Source organism: Sus scrofa, chromosome 17 (assembly GCF_054392235.1).
Source record: "Sus scrofa isolate SSC_HxYL_T2T_F1_AM1 chromosome 17, Sscrofa_HxYL_maternal_Yorkshire_Landrace_v2.0, whole genome shotgun sequence".
NCBI classification, from domain to species: Eukaryota; Metazoa; Chordata; class Mammalia; order Artiodactyla; family Suidae; genus Sus; species Sus scrofa.
Genome location: NC_139399.1, coordinates 55236751 through 55258596, shown reverse-complemented (window position 1 = coordinate 55258596; position 21846 = coordinate 55236751). Strand labels below are relative to the sequence as shown.

The window sequence follows — 21846 nt, the reverse complement described above, 5'->3', positions numbered from 1 at the left end:
CTTGGGTTTCATCTCCCTGGTCCAAGGTCAAAGGCAAATGTCCAGGTTTCCATTTCCTGGTGAAATGGACACGGCCGTTCTGGGGCGATTGTTGGGTTTCTGTGGTGCACCCCAGGAATGGGCCTTTTGGTCCTGCCCAGGCTCTCCTTCCCGCACCACGAGCAGCTCCCGTGGGTCTCTCTCCACTGGGGGCAGGAAGGCCCAACCCCACAGCCATCTCCCCACACTTTCCAGGGCCCAGAAGTCAGAGGAGCCAGAACCAAAGGCAGCTGAAAGCAGGCTTTTATTGGAAAGCCGATGAGAGAGGCAGCCCAGGCTTGGGCATCTGGATGAGGGGAAGACTAGGCGAGTGGGGGAGAGGGTGGTGCCGCAGGCACCAGGGCCGGCGTCCCTGAGGCCTTTGTAGGTGCAGCAAGACTCCACCTGGTGGGAGAAAAGAGGACCAGAGATGTGATTCAGCAGGTCCAAACACTCCAAGGCAGAGCTCCTGCCGTGGCTCCGCAGTAACGAACCCGACTAGTATCTTGAGGTTGTGGGTTCAAGCCCTGGCCTCACTCCATGGGTTCAGGATCTGGCATTGTCGTGAGCTGTGGTGTAGGTGGCAGACACAGCTCGGTTCCCGCGTTGTGGGGCTGTGGTGTAGGCTGGCAGTTACAGCTTTGATTTGACCCCTGGCCTGGGAACTTCACATGTTGCAGGAGCAGCCCTAAAAAAAGGACAAACACTCAGAGGCAATGGGAGGCAGGACCAAGTCTACATGTCACCCCCCTCAGGACCCCAGATATAGCTTTGGATGCCCCACAGTGTCTTCACCACCCCTCCCTCCAGATCTTCCTTTGACCAACCTGGGATCATGCCCACCCCCACCCCCCGCTCAGCCTCTCTGTGCCCTCTCAGGTCACCTCTTCCTCTTCCTCCTCCCAGTTTTCACCTCACCTGGGAGTCACACATCCCTTCCCGCAAAGGCTTGGACAGCACTTCTTGACCCCTGGGCAGTGAGAATCTCTCCAACACTTGATAGGGGGATTGACCAGCGGGCAAAAGATAATCTTGGGGCAGACGCCTGGCTTAGGGAAAAGGAATCCTCCTTGGATTGGAGGTTGGGCTTTGACTGGATCTTGTACTTTGTCTGGAAGTTGGGCTTTCACTGGATCTTGACCCTCGACTGGATCTTGACCCTTGACTAGATCTTGTCCAATGTCTAGAATTTCAACTTTGACTGGACCTTGACCTTCATCTTGGTCTTGACCCTCAACAGGATCTTGGCCTTGACCTTTAGGACCACCTGTGGAAAGAAGAAACATCCCCACATTTAGACCCATGTGCCTGCTTCAACTATTGAGTCATTCATCCAGCTCCAACCACCACTCACTGCAGTGTCCCTCAAACTGTGACTTGAGATGGGGGAGGGCCCAGGGCTAGCTGGGGTCTGCATTCTTGCATGGCTCTTCCCTGAGCCTTGGGCACAGGGTCTAGTGGATCAGGGTTCCCTTGGGTGTCCGTTTCTGCCCCTCACCCTCCATCCTGGGCCCTGAGGCTCTCATGAGAAGCCAGATGTTCAGAGGTGACGAGGTCACATTGGGCATCTTTGAGGAAATTTAGCGGAAGGAAAGAAGCCTGAGACACCTGCCAGGAGACCCGAGCTCCATCCTGGCTCTGGAGATTGCCTGGACAATTCCTCATCCCCCTCTAGGTCGCAGTGCCCTTCTTTGGGAACCAGGGGTCTTCAGACCACATGCCTTCTGAAGCCCTCTTTGTTCTGACCCCCCTCTTCGACGACGGATGACTTGGGTGCGTTTATGGGACACACAGGCAGAGGACGGACCCCACACCCAGGGCCCAGATTCCTGGGGCTCTCACTTCATTGCACGTTCAGTCCAAGTATCAACACTTGAGGTCCAGGCCATGTCACAATGCTGCCTCCACAAGCAGCCCTGAACCCTCAGTCCTGGGGTGGAAAGCATGTGAGGTCTGCTGGGCAACTTCCTGCTTCTCTGGGTACGCTGGAACCTGCCGTCTGGGCTGAAGAGTAGGCTCCAGAAGGACCCCCTCTCAGACCCAGGCTGCCCCCCCAACAGCCTCTCCTCACCCCAACCGAGCCCCATCCAGGCCACTTGTCCACTCACGTATTCTGTCAAGTCTCTGCGCCACTAGTGTCTCGCAGATGAGGAATACCGCCACCAGGACCAAGAAGCTTCTGGACCTCATGTTGTCAGGAAGGTGGATGGCTGAGAGCTGAGGCCAAGCTCAGTTTTATGCAGCCCCAGCTTGGCCTGGCGCCAAGGGTGGGTCTGCGGTTTCACGAGGGACAAGACCTACGGTTTCTTCATTCTGCCAGGAAACACCCACCCCCATCCTGGGAGGGCCCTTGGGCCTTTCCCCAAGGATTATTCACAGGGAGATATGCCAGGTCCTGTTCCATCACCCCTCACAGCCCCAGGACCGAAGATCTCACGTCCTCACAGAGAAGGGCCGGCTGGCCCTTAGGCACCATCCCGACCACATTCTTCCTACTTAGAAAGAACATGAAGCCTAAAGAAGAGAGAGGAGTCACCCAAGGTCATCCAACAAAGTCATGAGGCGGTCCAGCGTTCTGCTTTCACAGCCCAGGTGTTTCCCAATTATTCCCTCTTCCTGCAAGCCCCACCCAGACCTACCCTAACGGTTGACCCCTCCCAGCCTCCAGCTGGGCTTTCCTTGTATTCTCCCCTGACCCCAAGAAGAACTCGCCAAGGCAAGCCTGCCTTGAATGTCTAAGGACTAATCACCATGCTCTTCCACTTCATGGGTCGTCCCCTCTGAAATGCACCGAGAAAGTAATAGGGAAGGTGGAATTCTAGATCTGGGATGGCACGATGCTCTTGAAAGCACAGGAAGATGAGAGAAGACATCCATAAAATAAATGGAAGAAAGAGGTCCCATTGTGGCTCAGTGGGTTTAGAATCTGATGAGCGTCTATGAAGATACAGGATTCATCCTTGGCCTCGCTCAGTGGGTTAAGGATGCAGTGTTGCCATGAGCTGCAGTATAGGTCACAGATGTGGCTCAGCGCAGATGTGGCTCAGATCCTGTGTTGCTGTGGCTGTGGTGTAGGCTGGCAGCTGGAGCTCTCCTTCGACCCCTAGCCTGGGAGCTTCCATATGCTGCAGGTGCGGCCCTACACAAGGGGTAGAGACCCAAATAACTAAATAAGTGGGAGAAAATAGAGATCATCTGTAAGGTGGACATCTCCACTGCGTGCATCCAACACGCCTCCCTCCGTCTTAGCACAGCTCCTCTTTCCTCGGAAGAACGCTTCTCTCTCTGTACCACCAACTTAGGAGGCTGTATTCTTGAAAGATTTAAAGCATTAAAATAGCAGACTAGACTCATCCACTAGGTAAAAAAGGAGACTGTTTCCTGTCTATATGCCCTATGGGGCCTTGCTCCTCCCCAGTTTCTTCCCTCTCTCTCCTCCCCAGAGGTAACCCTTGGCTGAATTTTCTGTTACTTAGCCTCTTCAGGTATCTTGCCCATTTTCACTGGGTTGTCTGTCTTTTTTTTTTTTTTTTTTCTGCACCATTTTATTTTTTATTTATTTTTTATTTTTTTGTCATTTTGCCCTTCCTTGGGCCGCTCCCGTGGCAAATGGAGGTCCCCAGGCTAGGGGTCGAATCAGAGCTGTAGCCGCCGGCCTACGCCAGAGCCACAGCAACATGGGATCCGAGCCGTGTCTGCAACCTACACCACAGCTTATGGCAACGCTGGATCCTTAACCCACCGAGCAAGGGCAGGAATAGAACCCACAACCTCATGGTTCCTAGTCGGATTCGTTAACCACTGCTCCACGACGGGAACTCCTGTCTGTCTTTTTCTTATTGATGTGTAGAGAGAGGAAAGCCTTACGTATTACTTGTGAAAGTGAACGTTCATGCAAGCTATTTAAAAATCAATTTGGCCTCAGCTAGTAAAGTGGACATGTTCAAAGTCTTTTAGATTTTTATCAATCTGATGGGTGAGACCTGAGGTGTTGCTGAAGTTTTTAGTTTGCAATTTTGTCTATTATTTATTTCAAGCACGTTTTCATAGCTTAAACGTCACTTATTTGCGTTCTCTGAAAACTTCATCTCCTTGGCTCATTTTTTTCTATAGACTCATTAGCCTTTCTCTTCTCAATTTCTAAGCAATCTTTACATATTATAGAGAAAGTCCCTTTGTCCAATACACAGTTTATAAAGAAAAATTGTTACCTCATTCTTAGACCTGCTCAAAATAGCTCAGGGTGGCACCCTTCCCTCCTCTTTTTTAGGGATTGCTTCCTGTGGTTTGGCTATGTCTCCTCGGGACTTCCGCACTTCTGCTTCATGATACCCTTAACCTGGTGCAATTGGTTCAATAATTTTTTTCAATTCACGTGACAAGAAATCTACATGAAACAAAAGGGATCATAGGAAAAATACTGTTCTGAATGGAAACTGACCAAGAAAAAGTCGAAAATCTGAGCACTACTGTAACCATCCTAGAGACGGAATTAATAGTCAATCATTATTTGACCAAAAAAGCATTACGATCAAAGCTTTTCTTTTGCTTTGCTATATTCCATAAGGCAATCAAGGAATAACGCGTTCTAATATGACATCAATAGAAAATAAACAATTCCCAGCCACATGTCATGAAGAAACATACTCTTGATAGCAGAACTTCAGATTTATGTCAATTATATCTTCATAAAGGTGTTAAAAATAAAACCATCAACGGAGATACTATGAAAAGGGCAGATTCTAAGCCAACCCCACTCATGAACACAGATCCGAAAATCTTAAATAAGTCATTTACCCACTGAATACAGTAATACGCAAAAAGGACAATACTTTGGGGACCATGTTAATTGATCTGAGGTCTCAAAGGTAGTCTAATGCTAGAAACTCAAGGTAATTCACCCCACTAAGCGATTAAAGAGAAAGATACACGCTTAGATATGGAGCAGCACGCAATAAAATTCAAGATACAGATGGGATACAGAAACAACAAATTTGGAATGAAGAATAATTCTTTGGAAGTGATAAAAACTACCCCCTAGCAAACATCACACATAAAAGTGAGAGGTTTCAGCCTCTCCTTGTGGAATCAGGAACTATGCTCAGTCCTGTTCAACATTGTTCTGGATACCCTATTCTCTAAAGTCAGACAAGTAGAAGAAATAAAACGTGCAAGTATTGGCAAGAAAAACAAAACCGTTATTATACACAGACGATGCCATTGTGTTCAAAAACTTCCAAACAAATCTACGGATAAATTGTCAGAATCAATGAGAGCTTGTTATGATAGCTGTATCCAAAAGAAGTTTACGAATATCCACGGCAGTCTAAACTTCAACAACACAAATCAGTAAATACAAGGTTCATGATTTTTACAACATCTCAAAATATGAAGATCTTATAAGTACATGTAATAAATGTTGTGCAGAACCACGACACGACAGAGAAAATTATGAAACTTCAGGGGGAGTTTTTTTTAACACCCCCACACCAGAAAGGTATACCATGGTCATGGATTGGAAGATTCAATATGATAAAATGCCAGTTCTCTTCAAATTGATTTTTAGACTCAATGCAATCAAATTCCCAGAAAGGTTTTTGTAAAAGTAAGCCCCTCCCCATCATTTTTTGGCAATATGATTCTGAACCACATACAAAAAATGCAAAAGGCAAAAGAGCCAAGATACCCTTGAAGAAGAATACTTTAACAAGACTTAATAGGGAAGATAGCAAGGTTTACTTTTGAGTGTGTGTGTCTTTTTGTCTTTTCTAGGGCTGCACCTGCAGCATATGGAGGTTCCTAGACTAGGGGTCTAACCAGAACTACAGCTGCTGGCCTACACACAGCTCACAGCAATGCAGGATCCAAGCCATGTCTGCGACCTACACCACAGCTCACGGCAATGCCGAATCCTTAACCCCCTGAATGAGGCCAGCGATCAAACCCAAGACCTCTTGGTTCCTGGTCAGATCTGTTTCTGCTGCGCCACGATGGGGACTCCTTGACTTCTAAGCATACACACTGCCTTCCTAGAATGAGGGACCATTCCGCCAGGTCACTCTTAGGAGTGGGAGGCTGAGGCCCTGTCCCCTGCTGCACAGTGCAGTGCCCGCTCCTCCTACCTCTCGGCAGCCACCACATGCGCATGAGTGCTTGCTTTGAGAACCCATGTGCAGGAGTTCCCGGTGTGGCTCAGTGGTAGCAAACCCGACTAGTATCCACGAGGACGTGGGTTTGATCGCTGGCCTCATTCAGGGGGTTAAGGATTCGGCATTGCCGTGAGCTGTGGTGTAGGTCGCAGACATGGCTTGGATCCTGCATTGCTGTGAGCTGTGTGTAGGCCAGCAGCTCTAGCTCGGATTTTGACCCCTCGCCTGGGAACTTCCATATGCCGTGGGTGTGCCCCCCCCACCAAAAAAAGACCCCATGTGCAAATGCGGTTATGGATGTGAGGACTAGTTTGAAGCAGCCCCGGAGAAAGGAGGAAGTGAGGACTTCTTCTGGCAGCCGGTGGCTGCAGCATCTCACCTCCAGGGAGAGAAGTGGAAGGGACGCCTGAGGCTTTGGCAATGCTGGGGGGACAAGATGTGACATTCTGGCAGTGTGTGTGTGTGTGTTTGCGAGCTGTATTGGGATTCAGGAGTAAATGACAATGGGACAGATATTATCGAAGAACTACCGTCCAAAGTTTGAAGTGACTAAGCTGCAGATGAAGGAAGTATCACAGAGTGTGGAAAAGCTGGGGAGATAACTGGGGATAAAAAGAGGGGCAGAAAAATGATTCCCGTCCATTAAAAGTGACCTTGTGGGAGTTCCCACTGTTGCTCTGTTGGTTAAGAACCTGATACTATCTCCATGAGGATTCGGATTCCAACCCTGGCCGCACTCAGTTGGTTAAGGATCTGGTGTTGCCACAAGCTGTGGTGTAGGTCGCACATGCAGCTCAGATCAGGCATTGCTGTGGCTCTGGCGTTGCTGTGCAGCAGTTCTGATTCAACTCCACGCAGCATCTCTGATTTGACTCCTAGCTTGGGAACTTCCTTGTGCAGCAGGTGCGACCGTTAAGAACAAAAAAATTGACCTTGGGAAAGAAATAACTGCTGATAGATAAACTGATTTGTGTATTGTTGTCTGAGCTGATAAGAGAAGACCCTTTCCCATGGTGACTAGGGAGTGTGGCCTTCTGTTTCAGAGGAGATAACATTTATGTGGCTCCTTTTGTAACTGCCAATGTGAAGAGTCTTGAGTTTCCCGGAAGGTGTGTGTGGGGATTTGATATTTGTTGATTGCCCACTATATTTTGGCAGCTCTCCTTTGAGTTCATATTTGAGGGCTTTTTCTCCCTTTTCTGTTTTCTTTTTTGGCCATGCCCATGGCATAGGCACATTCCCGGGCCAGGGATCAAACCCATGGCATAGCTGTGACCTGAGCCGCAACAGTGACAAGGCTGGATCCTAAGCTACTGAGCCACTAGGGAATTCCCATATTGGAGTTCTGATACTCGTGCTGGCCTCCCACTGCAGAAACTGAAAAAAAACAAAAAAACAAAAAAACAACCAACCCATCAAGGGTCATTTTCTTTGATCCTGACCCCTCGGGCTGCACTGGGGTCTTGGCAAATGCGATGCTTCCACCTGGCACTTAGATCTCCACTGAGTGACCCAAAGGAGCAAGCACAGAGGGGCAGCCTTTCCCTGGACAAGGCAGTGTTGTCACCCAGAGCGGCACCCGCACCAGCAGGGACGTCGATGGCCTCGGGGAGTGCCCAGGGCCACAGCAGAGGTGTCCACATCACACAGCTGCTGAGCTGCTGTTGGCTGTCATCACGCTGCCTGGACACTCTCACTCTGATGAGGTGCTGAGTCTGAATCCTCATACTTCCTTGAGCCCCATGTGGCAGATTGTGATCCCAGGAGAGCAGGAGCTGAGACAGAGTGGGGAGCGCCTGTTTCATGGCAAAGTGACACCTGTGGAAGGGAAGGAGGGCAAGCAGGTACCTGGAGCAGCACCGTGCTGGCCTGACCGCATCTCGGCCAGCCCAGCAGGGAAGCTCTGGAGCAGGGATTTTCCATTAGAGGAGTCCTCTCTGGGCAGAAGAGGAAAGACCCTTGACCCTGTCCCCGGCTTGGGGTCCCCCAGGTAGAGTGTGATCCCAGCTCAAGCACCAGGTAGCTCTTGAGTCACCCTAGCTGCCCGTGACCAGCGAACAGACTCCTCCCAGCTGGGTGTCCAGTTGCTTCCCGAAGGGGGTCTGAGCTTCGCATCTCCTTCTGCTTTCGGGACTCACGTCTCCATGTGCTTTCAGGAACTGCTCTGCTGGGCTCCCTTCCTGCAGGAAACCATGGAGGATGGAGGTCCTTGGGGCCACCTACAGCCTCGGCTCCTGCGATTGGTCTCAGGGCTACCGCCCCCCCTCTTCATCACCCTCCTCGTCATCCCATCCTGGCCTCCTTGTCCTCAGCTGCCGTGAGTGCTACTGTCCGTGGCTTACCTGGGGATGCGACCCAAACCCTCATTCCTTCCTTCTCAGGCCACAGTGGTGGCACTTGTCCCCTCGTGGTCACGTGGGGAGGGAGATACGAAGATACTGGGCCTTTCCTCTGTGCAGCATCACTGCCCTCCTCCAGCTCCGCCCGGCCCTGGCCAGTCTGAGATGCAGCCCACGTTCAGCAAAACTCCTCTCTGATTGGCTCGGCAGCTCGGCTCCTCAAAGCATCTGTAGTCGGACTCTCCCGAGCTTTGTTTGCAGCGCTGCTTAGTGAAACAGAAACATTCACCGTGAGCCTTGACCATCACGGCTCCACCGTCTACCAGGGAAAATAAAAAGTCACCCAGACAGTCACCCCTCGGCCAATGCTGCCTCATCCCTCTCTCAGTGTCCTGTTCCTCAGGACCTTGGGGTCAAAAGGGGTGAGAAAAGAAGTTACAAAATAGTCTCAAGGGAGTTTTTTCTCTTTCAAGTCACCATGGCACCTTATCTTATTTATTCCTGCTTCCTTCCTTTGTATCTACGTTCAGTAGCTTGTGGTTTCATTCTTCGGTAATTTTTTAAATAGGGTTTTGATTTCTTAGTTCGAACTGCTGCTTTCCTCTTCTTTATTTTTTCCCCCCTTCCTCTTCCTTTTAGGGCCGCACCTGCGACATGTGGAAGGTCCCAGGGCAGTTGTCAAATCGGAGCTGCAGCTGCCGGCCACAGCCACAGCCACAGCCACAGCAACACCAGCTGCACGCTGCATCTGCGACCCACACTGCAGTTCACAGCAATGCTGGATCCTTAACCCACTGAGCCAGGCCCGGGCTGGAACCCGCATCCTCCTAGACACTTGTTGGGTTCGTTACTCCTGATCCACCACGGGAGATCCCTGCTTTCCTAGTCCTGATTTCACTCATTTTATGATTTTGTCTTGATCTCTACCTTTCTTCAGTTGGCCTGTGGTTTACTCTGTCATTTCTTGGTTGCTTTTGTTTTGGTTTTGGTTCTTTGGGTTGAAATTTCGATTTTTTCCCCCAGATTTCCTTTTTATTGATGTAAATGTAGTCATGTTACTCAGCCACAAAAGCTGAGGAGGTCAAGTCGGTTTGTGACCACATGGGTGGCCCTCGAGGCCACTATGCTGGGTGAAACAAGTCAGACAGAGAAAGACGGTTACTACACAGAGCCATCGTTCTGAATATTGTGCGATAAAGGTAGAAAAATACAGGGGGTTGAGGTCATGGCAAGGAAGGGTGAGTGGGTCCGAGAGACCCCATGGAGAATAACTGACTTGACGCTGAGGGTCGCTGGCCTGACAGATTGGAAGAGGATCATCTCGGCCGAGTTCCTTCCATCTGCACCATCTTCCCCGATTTACTGAGCTTTTCTAGTGACACGTTTCCCTGTGCTGTTCCATCACTCAAGAATCTATTTAGGAGTTCCCGTCGTGGTGCAGTGGTTAAGGAATCTGACTAGGAAGGGTGGGGGTTTGCGGGTTCGATCCCTGCCCTTGCTCAGAGGGTTAAGGATCTAGCGTTGCCGTGAGCTGTGGTGTAGGTTGTAGACGTGGCTCGGATCCCGAGTTGCTGTGGCTGTGGCTGTGGCTGTGGCCGGCAGCAACAGCTCTGATTAGACCCCTAGCCTGGTGATCTCCATATGCCTCGGGAGCGGCCTTAGAAAAGGCAAAAAGACAAAAAAAAAAAAAAAAAGAAAGAAAGACAGAAAAAGAAGAAAAGAATATGCATTAATTTTTTTTTACTCAGTCAGTTTTATTTATTTATTTATTCTTTTTTTTTTTTTTGTCTTTTTGCTATTTCTTGGGCGGCTCCCTCGGCATATGGGGGTTCCCAGCCTAGGGGTCCAATTGGAGCTGTAGCCACCGGCCTACGCCAGAGCCACAGCAACTAGGGATCCGAGCCGCGTCTGCGACCTACACCCCAGCTCACAGCAACATTGGATCGTCCACCCACTGAGCAAGGGCAGGGATCGAACCCGCTACCTCATGGTTCCTAGTCGGATTCGGTAACCACTGCTCCAGGATGGGAACTCCTACTCAGTCAGTTTTATTACATTCATTGTTGTACAGCGATCATCACAACCCAATTTTATCACCTTTCCATCACAGACCCCCAGCCCATCCCTCCACCTGTTATCTGTCTCCTTCAGAAACCGTTAGTTATCCAGAGGCTGCGAGTCAGTATCTGTTCTGGAAAGAAGTTCGTTGTGTCCTTTTTTGAGATTCCACATGTCAGTGATAGCTTTCGATGTTGGTGTCTCACTGTCCGACTGACTTCACTTAGCATGATGATTTCCGTGTCCATCCGTTTGCTGCAAATGCTGTTATTTCCTTCCTTTTAATGGCTGAGGAATATTCCATCGTGTATATGTACCACTTCTTCTTGATCCACTCCTCTGTCGATGGACATTTAGGCTGTTTCCCTGTCTTGGCTATTGCCAATAGTGCTGCAATGAACATTGGAGTCATGTGTCTCTTCAAGTCATGGTTTTCTCTGGATAGATGTCCAGGAGTGGGACTGCTGGATCAAATGGTAGTTCTAGGTTCAGTTTTCTGAGGCATCTCCATACTGTTTTCCACAGCGGTTGCACCCCTTTACATTCCCACCAACAGTGTCATGGGGTTCCCTGTTCTCCACACCCTCCCCGGTATTTATTACTTGTAGACTTTTGGATGACGGCCATTCTGGCTGCTGTAAAGTGGTGCCTCCTAGTGGTTTTGGTTTGCATTTCTCTACTAATGAGTGATGTTGAACATCTTTTCGTGTGCTTTTGGGCCATCTGTATGTCTTCTTTGGAGAACTGTCTCTTGAGATCTTCTGCCCATTTTGGATGGGGTTGTTTGGTGTTTGGCATTGAGCTGCAGGAGGCGTTTATAAATTTTGGAGATGAAAGAATCCCTTGTCCGTCGCTTCATTTGCAAATGTTTTCTCCCGTCCTGTGGGCTGTCTTTTCGTTTTGTTTGGGGTTTCCTTTGCTGTGCCCTCTCAAGAATACTGATCTCATCCTGGGGACCACCCTTCGTGGCCCAGATTGTGTGAAACCATCAACGTGGCCTTATCAGGAAGTTAGCTCTACATCCTGGCTGTGGGCCCAGCACTGCTGGGAAGCACTCTGTGACTCTGAGCAGCCCCTCTTCTTCCTCTCTGGGCTCAGGGTTTTCATGTTTAAAGTAGAGAAGTGGCTCATGATCATCTTAAAGTGTACTGTGCATCCTAAATAGATGGGCAGCCGTGTAACCAGGGAGCTCGCCAAGAGCTGGTGAACACCAGCTGTGTGTTTTTGCCTCCTAGGACTGGCGCCCTGAGAGGCATGTCACACATGCCCAATGGGAAGAGAGTGTCCCTTTTCCTGTTCTAGACAGGCCATAAGAAGTACTTAGTGTTGTCTGTGAACTTTGCAATGACTGCTCAGTTGCTCTGCCTCAGGGGTGACCTTGAAACCTCAGAGACAGGCAGAAGGCTCCCAACCTGGGAGGGGTGCTCAAGGCTGACAGATGCTAGATCCAGCCAGTGGAGAATGGGAGTCTTCCTATCCGCACGGATTTTTTTTTTTTTAGGGCCGCCCCTGAAGCACATGGAAGTTCCCAGGCTAGGGGCCGAACGGGAGCTGCAGCTGCCAGCCTACCCCACAGCCACAGCACCGCAGGAACCAAGCCACCTATGCCGCAACCTGTGCCACAGCTTGTGGCAACCTTTGTTTCAAAGGCAAAGTTCACTGGCTTTAGCTGATGCCTGAACATTTGCCTCTTGACTCATGGAGCCCACTAGTGTGTTTTAATCACTTATTGGGGTGAGGGGTATCATTAATTCTGAGAATTAAGGGGTTCACAGCATGATGAGTGGCCCATTTGGGGTGACATGGCTGCAACCTATGCCACAGCTTGTGGCAACCCCAGGTCCTTAACCCACAGAGCAAGGCCAGGGATTGAACTCACATTCATCCTATGTTGGGTTCTTAACCCGCTGAGCCACAATGGGAACTCCTTGAATGTTTGACGCCTGTTCTTCCCACCAAACTGCTGTGTGTGTGTGTGTGTGTGTGTGTGTGTGTGCGCGCGTGTGTGTGTGTGTGTGTGTGTGTGTGTGTGTGCATGTGTGTGTGAGAGAGAGAGAGAGAGAGAGAGAGACTGTAATTGGGCCTGGAAGTCACTAGTCCACTCTCTTTCCCTCCTCCTGACTTTCTGCCCAGAGTGATTCACAGAGTCAGACAGGCCTGTGTCAAGTTCCAGGTTGTTTGAAGGTGTAGGGCAAAGGGCTCCAAAACCTCCACGTGCTCTGAGTTTCTCTTTGGCAGATGGTGTCAGTGAGGCTCAGAGAGTTCGTGGAACCTCCCTGAGTCGCAGGGGATTGGAACGGAGGTCTGGGTGATGACCTAAATCCAGAAGGGAGTTAGAGGACGGAGGGTACCTGGAAGGAAGGTGGAGCTGGGTGTCTGAATGGGGATGCAAAGACTCTCCGTCCTGCCCAGGGACAGCCTCCCAGGTGGGCGGAACCTGGCCCAAAGAGGGGCAGGAGACCAGTGGGTACATGGTCCAAAGTCGTGGTGCCCCAAATGGGCCACTCATCATGCTGTGAACCCCTTAATCACTCAGAATCAACGATACCCCTCACCACCATAAGTGATTAAAACACACTAGTGGGCTCCATGTGTGAGGGGACAAATGTTCAGGCATCAGCTGAAGTCAGTGAACTTTACCTTTGAAACAATTTGATCCAACAAGCCAGTCCAGAGACAAGTAGAACGAATACTGGTCTAGGAGACAGGGAGCCAGATCGTGGTGGCCCTGACTTGCTGAGAGAAACTGGGAAGGCATTTCCCCCAGGTGTCTCCCTGTCCAAGGATACAAAACAAAAGGGGAGAGCACAGCTCCCCACCGTCTCTGTGGTGTCCCTCACCCCGTGCTTGCATTGTTTTGTTCCTCTGGTGTCAGAATCATCACAGGAGGCTGGGCAGGGGCCAAGGCATTGGATCCTTGAAAGCTGCTGTGCAAATACAGCTTTAGGACTTCTGGTCATGGCACAGCGGAAAGGTATCTGACTAGGGACCATGAGGTTGTGGGTTTGATCCCTGGCCTCACTCACTGGATTAAGGTTCCTGTTGCCATGAGATGTGTTCTAGGTCGCATATGTGGGTCGGATCTGGCATTGCTGTGGCTGTGGTGTGGGTCGGTGGCTACCCCTAGCCTGGGAACCTCCATACGCTGCAGATGCGGCTTGAAAAAACCAAAAAAAAAAAAAAAAAGAAAAGAAATAAAGAAAGAAAGACAATAGAACTTTAGGAAATTCCCTTGTGGCACAGTGGATTAAGGATCTGTTGTGGCCCCAGGTTGCAACTGAGGCACAGGTTCAATCCCTGGCCCAGAAACATCCACATGCCACAGTTGGGGCAGAAAATAAAAAAAAAAAAAAGAAAAAGAAAAAGAAAATAGAGTTTAAAGTTCTCATTCAACATATATTCAAATATATGTATAGATAATAATATATTTATATGATATATATCAATGGTAATTATGTGAGGGGAAGACTTTGTTAACTATTCTCCTTGCGGTAAACATTTTGCAGTGTAGACATCACATCACCACATTGTACACCTTAAACTTACACGATGGTATATGTCAGTTTGATCTCAGTAAAGCCAGGGGACGGGGAAAGAGACAAAATCAAAAGGGGAAATGTGGCTGTCTTCACCTACAGAAGCTTCACATTCAGTAGCATGTTAATTATTTATCCAAGACTTTTTTTTTTTTGGCCACATCCTTGGTATATGGAGGGTCCCAGGCTAGGGGTGGAATCTGAATGGCACAGCTGCAGCAACACCGCATCCTTAACCCACTGCACCACAGCGGGAACTCCCCTCAATACATTTTTATGTGCCACGTGAACACCTGTGTAGATGTTTTTTTGGACCTTTCATTTATTGATTTATTTCATTGATAAGTATAGCTGATTTACAATATTGTGCTAGTTTCTGGTGTATAGCCAAGTGATTCAGTTTATCCACAGTATTTGTTTTTTTAAATTTTTTTTATTACTCAGTGAATTTATTACAGTTAGAGTTGTACAATGATCCTCATGATCCAGTGTTATAGGATTTCCATCCCACAAACCAAGCACATCCCCCAACCCTCCGAACTGTCTCCTTTGGAAACCATAAGGTTTTCAAAGTCTGTGAGTCAGTATCTGCTCTGTAAAGAAGTTCATTGTGCCCTTTTTTGAGATTCCACATGTCAGTGATAGCATTTGATGTTGCTGTCTCACTGTATGGCTGACTTCACTTAGCATGGTAATTTCTAGGTCCATCCATGTTCCTAAAAATGCCAGTATTTTGTTCATTTTAATGGCCGAGAAATATTCCATCGTGTATATGTAGCACATCTTCTGGATCCACTCCTCTGTCGATGGACATTTAGGTTGTTTCCATGTCTTGACTATTGAAAGGAATCCTGCAATGAACATCGGAGTACATGTGTCTTTGCGAGTCATGGTTTTCTCTGGATAGATGTCCAGGAGTGGGATTGCTGGATCAAACGGTAGTTCCATGTTTAGTTTTCTGAGGCATCTCCATGCTGTTTTCTACAGCGGTTGCACCACTTTACATTCCCACCAACAGTGTAATAGGGTTCCTTTTTCTCCACACCCTCTCTAACACATATTGTTTGTAGGCCTTTGGATGATGGCCATTCTGGCTGGTGTAAGGTGGCACCTCCTAGTGGTTTTGATTTGCATTTCTCTACTAATGAGTGATGTTGAACATCTTTTCGTGTGCTTTTTGGCCATCTGTATGTCTTCTTTGGAGAACTGTCGCTTGAGATCTTCTGTCCATTTTTTTTTTATGGGGTTGTTTGGTGTTTGGCATTGAGCTGCAGGAGGCATTTTTAAATTTTGGAGATGAATCCCTTGTCAGTCGCTTCATTTGCAAATGTTTTCTCCCGTCCTGTGGGCTGTCTTTTCATTTTGTTTAGGGTTTCCTTTGCTGTGCAGAAACTTGTAAGTTTGATGAGGTCCCAGCTGTTTTCTTTTGTTTTCACTGTCATTACTCTAAGAGGTGGATCTGAGAAGACGTTGCTGTCATTTATGTCAGAGAGGGTTTGGCCTATGTTTTCTTCTAAGAGTTTTGTACTGTCTGGTCTTACATCTAGGTCTTTAATCCACTTGGAGTTTATTTTTGTGTATGGTCTTAGGGAGTGTTCTAATTTCATTCTTTCCCATGTGGCTGTCCACTTTCCCCATCACCACTTATTGAAGGGGCTGTCTTTTCTCCATTGTACAGTCTTGCCTCCTTTGTCATAGATGAGTTGGCTGTAGGTGCATGGGTTTAAGTCTGAGCTTTCTGTCCTGTTCCACTCATCCATATGTCTGTCTTTGTGCCAGTACCATACGGTTTTGATGACTGTTGCTTTGTAGTATAGTCTGAAGCCCGGGAGCCTGATTCCTCCAGCTCCGATTTTCTTGTTCATTTTTTTTTGTCTTTTTTGTTGTTGTTGTTGTTGTTGTTGTTATTGTTGTTGTTGTTGTTGTTGCTATTTCTTGGGCCGCTCCCGCGGCATATGGAGGTTCCCAGGCTAGGGGTTGAATCGGAGCTGTAGCCACTGGCCTACGCCAGAGCCACAGCAACGTGGGATCCGAGCCGCGTCTGCAACCTACACCACAGCTGGCGGCAACGCCGGATCGTTAACCCACTGAGCAAGGGCAGGGACCGAACCCGCGACCTCATGGTTCCTAGTCAGATTCGTTAACCACTGCGCCACGAAGGGAACTCCCGTTTTTCTTGTTCATTATGTCTTTGGCTATTCTGGGTCTTTTGTGCTTCCAAACAAATTTTAAAATATTTTGTTCACGTTCTGTGAAAAAAGTCCTTGGTAATTTGATAGGGATTGCATTGCATCTGTAGATTGCCTTGGGTAGTATAGTCATTTTGATCACATTGACTCTTCCAATCCAAGAGCATGGTCTGTCTTTCCATCTGTTTGCGTCGTCTTTGATTTCTTTCATCACCCTCTTATAGTTTTCAGAGTATAGGTCTTTTGTCTCTTTAGGTAGGTTTACTCCTAGGGATTTTCTTCTTTTTGATGTGATGGTAAACGGGATTGCTTCCCTAATAAAAATAGGATTTATCTGCACTCTTATGTTCCTAGGAGCCCTATTCACAATAGCCAAGACATGGAAACTACCTAAATGTCCATTGACAGAGGAGTGCATGAAGAAGACATGGCACATATACACGATGGACTACTATGCAGCCATTAAAAATAATGAACTAGGAGTTCCCATCGTGGCTCAGTGGTTCACGAAACTGACTAGCATCCATGAGGACGTGGGTTTGATCCTTGGCCTCTCTCAGTGGATAAGGATCTGGCGTTGCTGTGAGCTGTGGTGTAGGCACCAGATGTGGTGCAAGTCCTGCATTGCTGTGGCTCTGGTGTAGACTGGTGGCTACAGCTCCAATTCACCTCCTAGCCTGGGAACATCCATATGCCGCCGGTGCGGCCCTAAAAGACAAAAAGACAAAAAAAAATAATAATAATGAGGAGTTCCTGTTGTGGCTCAGTGGTTAACGATGCCGACTAGGAACCATGAGGTTGCAGGTTTGGTCCCTGGCCTTGCTCAGTGGGTTAAGGATCTGGTGTTACAATGAGATATGGTGTAGGTCACAGACACGGCTCAGATCCCAAGTTGCTCTGGCTCTGGTGTAGGCGGGCAGGTACAGCTCCCATTAGACCCCTAGCCTGGGACCCTGCATATGCATTGGGAGTGGCCCCAGAAAAGGCAAAAAGACAAAATAATAATAATAATAATGAAATAACGCCATTTGCAGCAACATGGATGGACACATAGACAGTATCATACTGAGTCAGACAGACAAAGACAAGGCCATATGATGTCATATGATATCCCTCAAATGTGGAATCCAAAATATGGCACAAACGAACTTATCTATGAAACAGAAACGGACTGCCAGACATAGAGAACAGACTTGGGGTTGCCAAAGAGGAAGGATGGGATGAGCGGAGGCAACAACAACTATGTAGAGAGTGAATAAACAACACATTGCCACTGTATGGCACAGGGCACTCTATTTACTATCCTGCAATAAACCATCATGGAAAAGAATATGACAAGAATGTATATACATGTGAGGCTAAACCGCGTTGCTGTGCCGCAGAAGCAAACACAACCTTGTCAGTCGACCCAACTCTACCTCCATAAGATTAAGAAGACTTTTATTAATGGCTGCACCTGCAGCATATTGAAGTTCCAAGGCCAGGGATTGAACCCAAGCTGCAGCGGTGACCTACACAGAAGCTTTGGCAAAGCCAGATTCTTCAACCCACAGTGCCAGGCTGGGGATTGACCTGAGCCACTGCAGTCAGATTCTTAACCCACTGTGCCACAGTGGGAACTCCAAGATAATTTTTCTTTCTGGCTTTTGGAGCCCCACCCATGGCATACAGAAGTTCCCAGACTAGGGGATGAACTGGAGCTATAGCTGCTGGCCTACACCACAGCCACAGCAATGCCGAGCCACATCTGCCACCTACGCTACAGCTCTTGGCAACTCTGGATCCTTAACCCACTGATCGAGGCCAGGGATCGAACCTGCATCCTCACGGTTGCTAGTGGGGTTTGTAACCCACTAAACCGCGATGGGAACTCCCAAGATATATTTTTAAAAATATGATTTATCATCACTGTGTAACTGTGTGTCTTTGGGTGATTAGCGATGCCTGCGTGGCTCCAATCTTTTAACAGCATTGAAGATGGGTACACTCTCCAACTGAGAGCGTATGAACGTGAAATAAATCAGACAATACACATAACACACTGAGTGTGGGATCTGGAAGAGAGAACACACTCAGGTGCAGAAGCTATTCTTACCACTAATGGTGTGTTGTGTTTGTCAGGCCAGAAGCTTAGGCACTGCTCTTGCCTGTGCTCCAAATGCACGGTCCAGCCCAGTCCCTGGAGAATGAGAAGGTAACCTTGGCTTGTAGGCTCCTGCGAGGGGCCCAGGGGCACTGGGCTCTCTGTTCTCTCACCCCTAACAAAGCTTCTGCTCCCCACCTCCACGCACAGCAGGAGCCCAACACACACACACACACACACACACACACACACACACACACACACACAGAGAGAGCAACACCCACACCCACGGAGACACACACAAGTGTTTCCAGGCCAAAATGTTAGGGCTGAACTGTGCTTCCCGAGTGATGTCATCCAATCCCCCTCAACCTGAATACACAACTGAGGCTCGGGAAGGGAAGGAGATTTGTTGGAGGTCATCCGACCAGCGGAGAGGAGGCGGGCGCTAGAACTCAGGCCACCTGACTCCCAAGCCCGTGTTCTCTCTGCTCCACCCCAAAGGCTCCTCCTGCAGCTTCAGCCTCCCCTGAGAACCTCCCTGCACAAGGGCAGTGGGGCAGGTGTGCCAGCCGTAGAGCCATGAGGCCATTCCCGTTTGCCCCGCACACACCCTCCCCAATCGTCCCTCTCTGAGTCTGCTCTACCGCAGCGTGTGCATGAATCTCCAGAGAGCATTACTCAGCAATCCCACCAAAGGATCAGCCACTTGCCGGGTCCGGCCTCCCCGTTCACATCTTAAAACAGACAGCTGGGAGAGGACATTGTTTCACTCGAAGCAATTACGTGTTACAGGAGGCCTCTCAGGCATCAACCACTGAAATGCTTCACGAGCAGGGCTTGCCCAGACTTTGTCTGGGGACATTAAAGGAAAGGAAGTGGGGTCTCTAGTTGAGACATAAGGGTCAGGTGGTCACAGTGGCAGGGCTGCTCAGAGGCAGGTCAGAAGTGGGGGGAGGGGCGGTCCCTGGGAAGACAGGGAACTGCCTGCCATGTATGCCCCAGCTTGGGTTTCATCTCCCTGGTCCAAGGTCAAAGGCAAATGTCCAGGTTTCCATTTCCTGGTGAAATGGACACGGCCGTTCTGGGGTGATTGTTGGGTTTCTGTGGTGCACCCCAGGAATGGGCCTTTTGGTCCTGCCCAGGCTCTCCTTCCCGCACCACGAGCAGCTCCCGTGGGTCTCTCCCCACTGGGGGCAGGAAGGCCCAACCCCACAGCCATCTCCCCACACTTTCCAGGGCCCAGAAGTCAGAGGAGCCAGAACCAAAGGCAGCTGAAAGCAGGCTTTTATTGGAAAGCCGATGAGAGAGGCAGCCCAGGCTTGGGCATCTGGATGAGGGGAAGACTAGGCGAGTGGGGGAGAGGGTGGTGCCGCAGGCACCAGGGCCGGCGTCCCTGAGGCCTTTGTAGGTGCAGCAAGACTCCACCTGGTGGGAGAAAAGAGGACCAGAGATGTGATTCAGCAGGTCCAAACACTCCAAGGCAGAGCTCCTGCCGTGGCTCCGCAGTAACAAACCCGACTAGTATCTTGAGGTTGTGGGTTCAAGCCCTGGCCTCACTCCATGGGTTCAGGATCTGGCATTGCCATTAGCTGTGGTGTAGGTGGCTGACACAGCTTGGATCTCGTGTTGTGGGGCTGTGGTGTAGGCTGGCAGTTACAGCTTGGATTTGACCCCTGGCCTGGGAACTTCACATGTTGCAGGTGCAGCCCTAAAAAAAGGACAAACACTCAGAGGCAATGGGAGGCAGGACCAAGTCTACATGTCACCCCTCTCAGGACCCCAGATATAGCTGTGGATGCCCCCGGATCTTCCTTTGAGCAACCTGGAATCATGCCCACCCCAGCCCCGCTCAGCCTCTCTGTGCCCTCTCAGGTCACCTCTTCCTCTTCCTCCTCCCAGTTCTCACCTCACTTGGGATCCATACAGGCCTTCCCGCAAAAGCCTTCACAGCACTTCTTGAGCCCTGGGCACTGAGCATCACTCAAACACCTGTTAGGGGGATTGACCATCAAGCAACGGATCAGAATCCTGGGGCAGGAGCCAGGCTTGGTGAGTAAGATTAGACGTTTGATTGCAGGTTGGGCTTTCACTGGATCTTGTAATTTGTCTGGAAGTTGGGCTTTGAATGGATCTTGACCCTTGACAGAATCTTCACCTTTGCCTAGATCTTGTCCTTTGTCTGGAAGTTGGGCTTTAACTGGATCTTGACTTTTGACTAGATCTTGACCCTTGACTGGATCTTGACCCTTGACTTGATCTTTACCTCTCACCGGACCTTGTCCTTTGACCAGAGCAAGGATTTTCTTAGTGCCTTTACCTTTAGGACGACCTGTGGAAAGAAGAAACATCCCCACATTTAGACCCATGTGCCTGCTTCAACTATTGAGTCATTCATCCAGCTCCAACCACCACTCACTGCAGTGTCCCTCAAACTGTGACTTGAGATGGGGGAGGGCCCCAGGGCTAGCTGGGGTCTGCACTCTTGGATGGCTTTTTCCTGGGCCTTGGGCACAGGGTCTAGTGGATCAGGGTTCCCTTGGGTGTCCGATTCTGCCCCTCACCCTCCATCCTGGGCCCTGAGGCTCTCATGAGAAGCCAGATGTTCAGAGGTGACGAGGTCACATTGGGCATCTTTGAGGAAATTTAGCGGAAGGAAAGAAGCCTGAGACACCTGCCAGGAGACCCGAGCTCCATCCTGGCTCTGGAGATTGCCTGGACAATTCCTCATCCCCCTCTAGGTCGCAGTGCCCTTCTTTGGGAACCAGGGGTCTTCAGACCACATGCCTTCTGAAGCCCTCTTTGTTCTGACCCCCCTCTTCGACGACGGATGACTTGGGTGCGTTTATGGGACACACAGGCAGAGGACGGACCCCACACCCAGGGCCCAGATTCCTGGGGCTCTCACTTCATTGCACGTTCAGTCCAAGTATCAACACTTGAGGTCCAGGCCATGTCACAATGCTGCCTCCACAAGCAGCCCTGAACCCTCAGACCTGGGGTGGAAAGCATGTGAGGTCTGCTGGGCAACTTCCTGCTTCTCTGGGTACGCTGGAACCTGCCGTCTGGGCTGAAGAGTAGGCTCCAGAAGGACCCAGGCTGCCCCCCAACAACCTTGCCTCACCCCAACCCAGCCCCACCCAGGCCACTTGTCCACTCACGTATTCTGCCAGCTGCCTGCGCCACTAGCGTCCCGCAGATGAGGAATACCACCACCAGGACCAAGAAGCTTCTGGACCTCATGTTGTCAGGAAGGTGGATGGCTGAGAGCTGAGGCCAAGCTCAGTTTTATGCAGCCCCAGCTTGGCCTGGCGCCAAGGGTGGGTCTGCGGTTTCACGAGGGACAAGACCTACGGTTTCTTCATTCTGCCAGGAAACACCCACCCCCATCCTGGGAGGGCCCTTGGGCCTTTCCCCAAGGATTATTCACAGGGAGATATGCCAGGTCCTGTTCCATCACCCCTCACAGCCCCA

At 49.6% G+C, this 21846-nt stretch overlaps 2 protein-coding genes across 4 annotated transcripts; both read right to left on the bottom strand.

Annotated features, from left to right (window-relative positions):
• Window positions 1-266: 266 nt before the first annotated feature.
• WAP-3 (elafin family member) lies at window positions 267-2837 on the bottom strand. Its single transcript, NM_001206553.1, is given in 3 exon segments — window positions 267-423; window positions 932-1285; window positions 2127-2837. Coding segments are annotated over 2 exon segments (435 nt in total). The 5' UTR covers window positions 2209-2837; the 3' UTR covers window positions 267-423; window position 932.
• Window positions 2838-19642: 16805 nt separating this feature from the next.
• PI3 (peptidase inhibitor 3) lies at window positions 19643-21633 on the bottom strand. Of its 3 annotated transcripts, NM_213819.1 has the most exon segments (4): window positions 19784-19800; window positions 20282-20464; window positions 20537-20704; window positions 21534-21629. In NM_213819.1, coding segments are annotated over 3 exon segments (432 nt in total). In that variant the 5' UTR covers window positions 21616-21629; the 3' UTR covers window positions 19784-19800; window position 20282.
• Window positions 21634-21846: the final 213 nt, after the last annotated feature.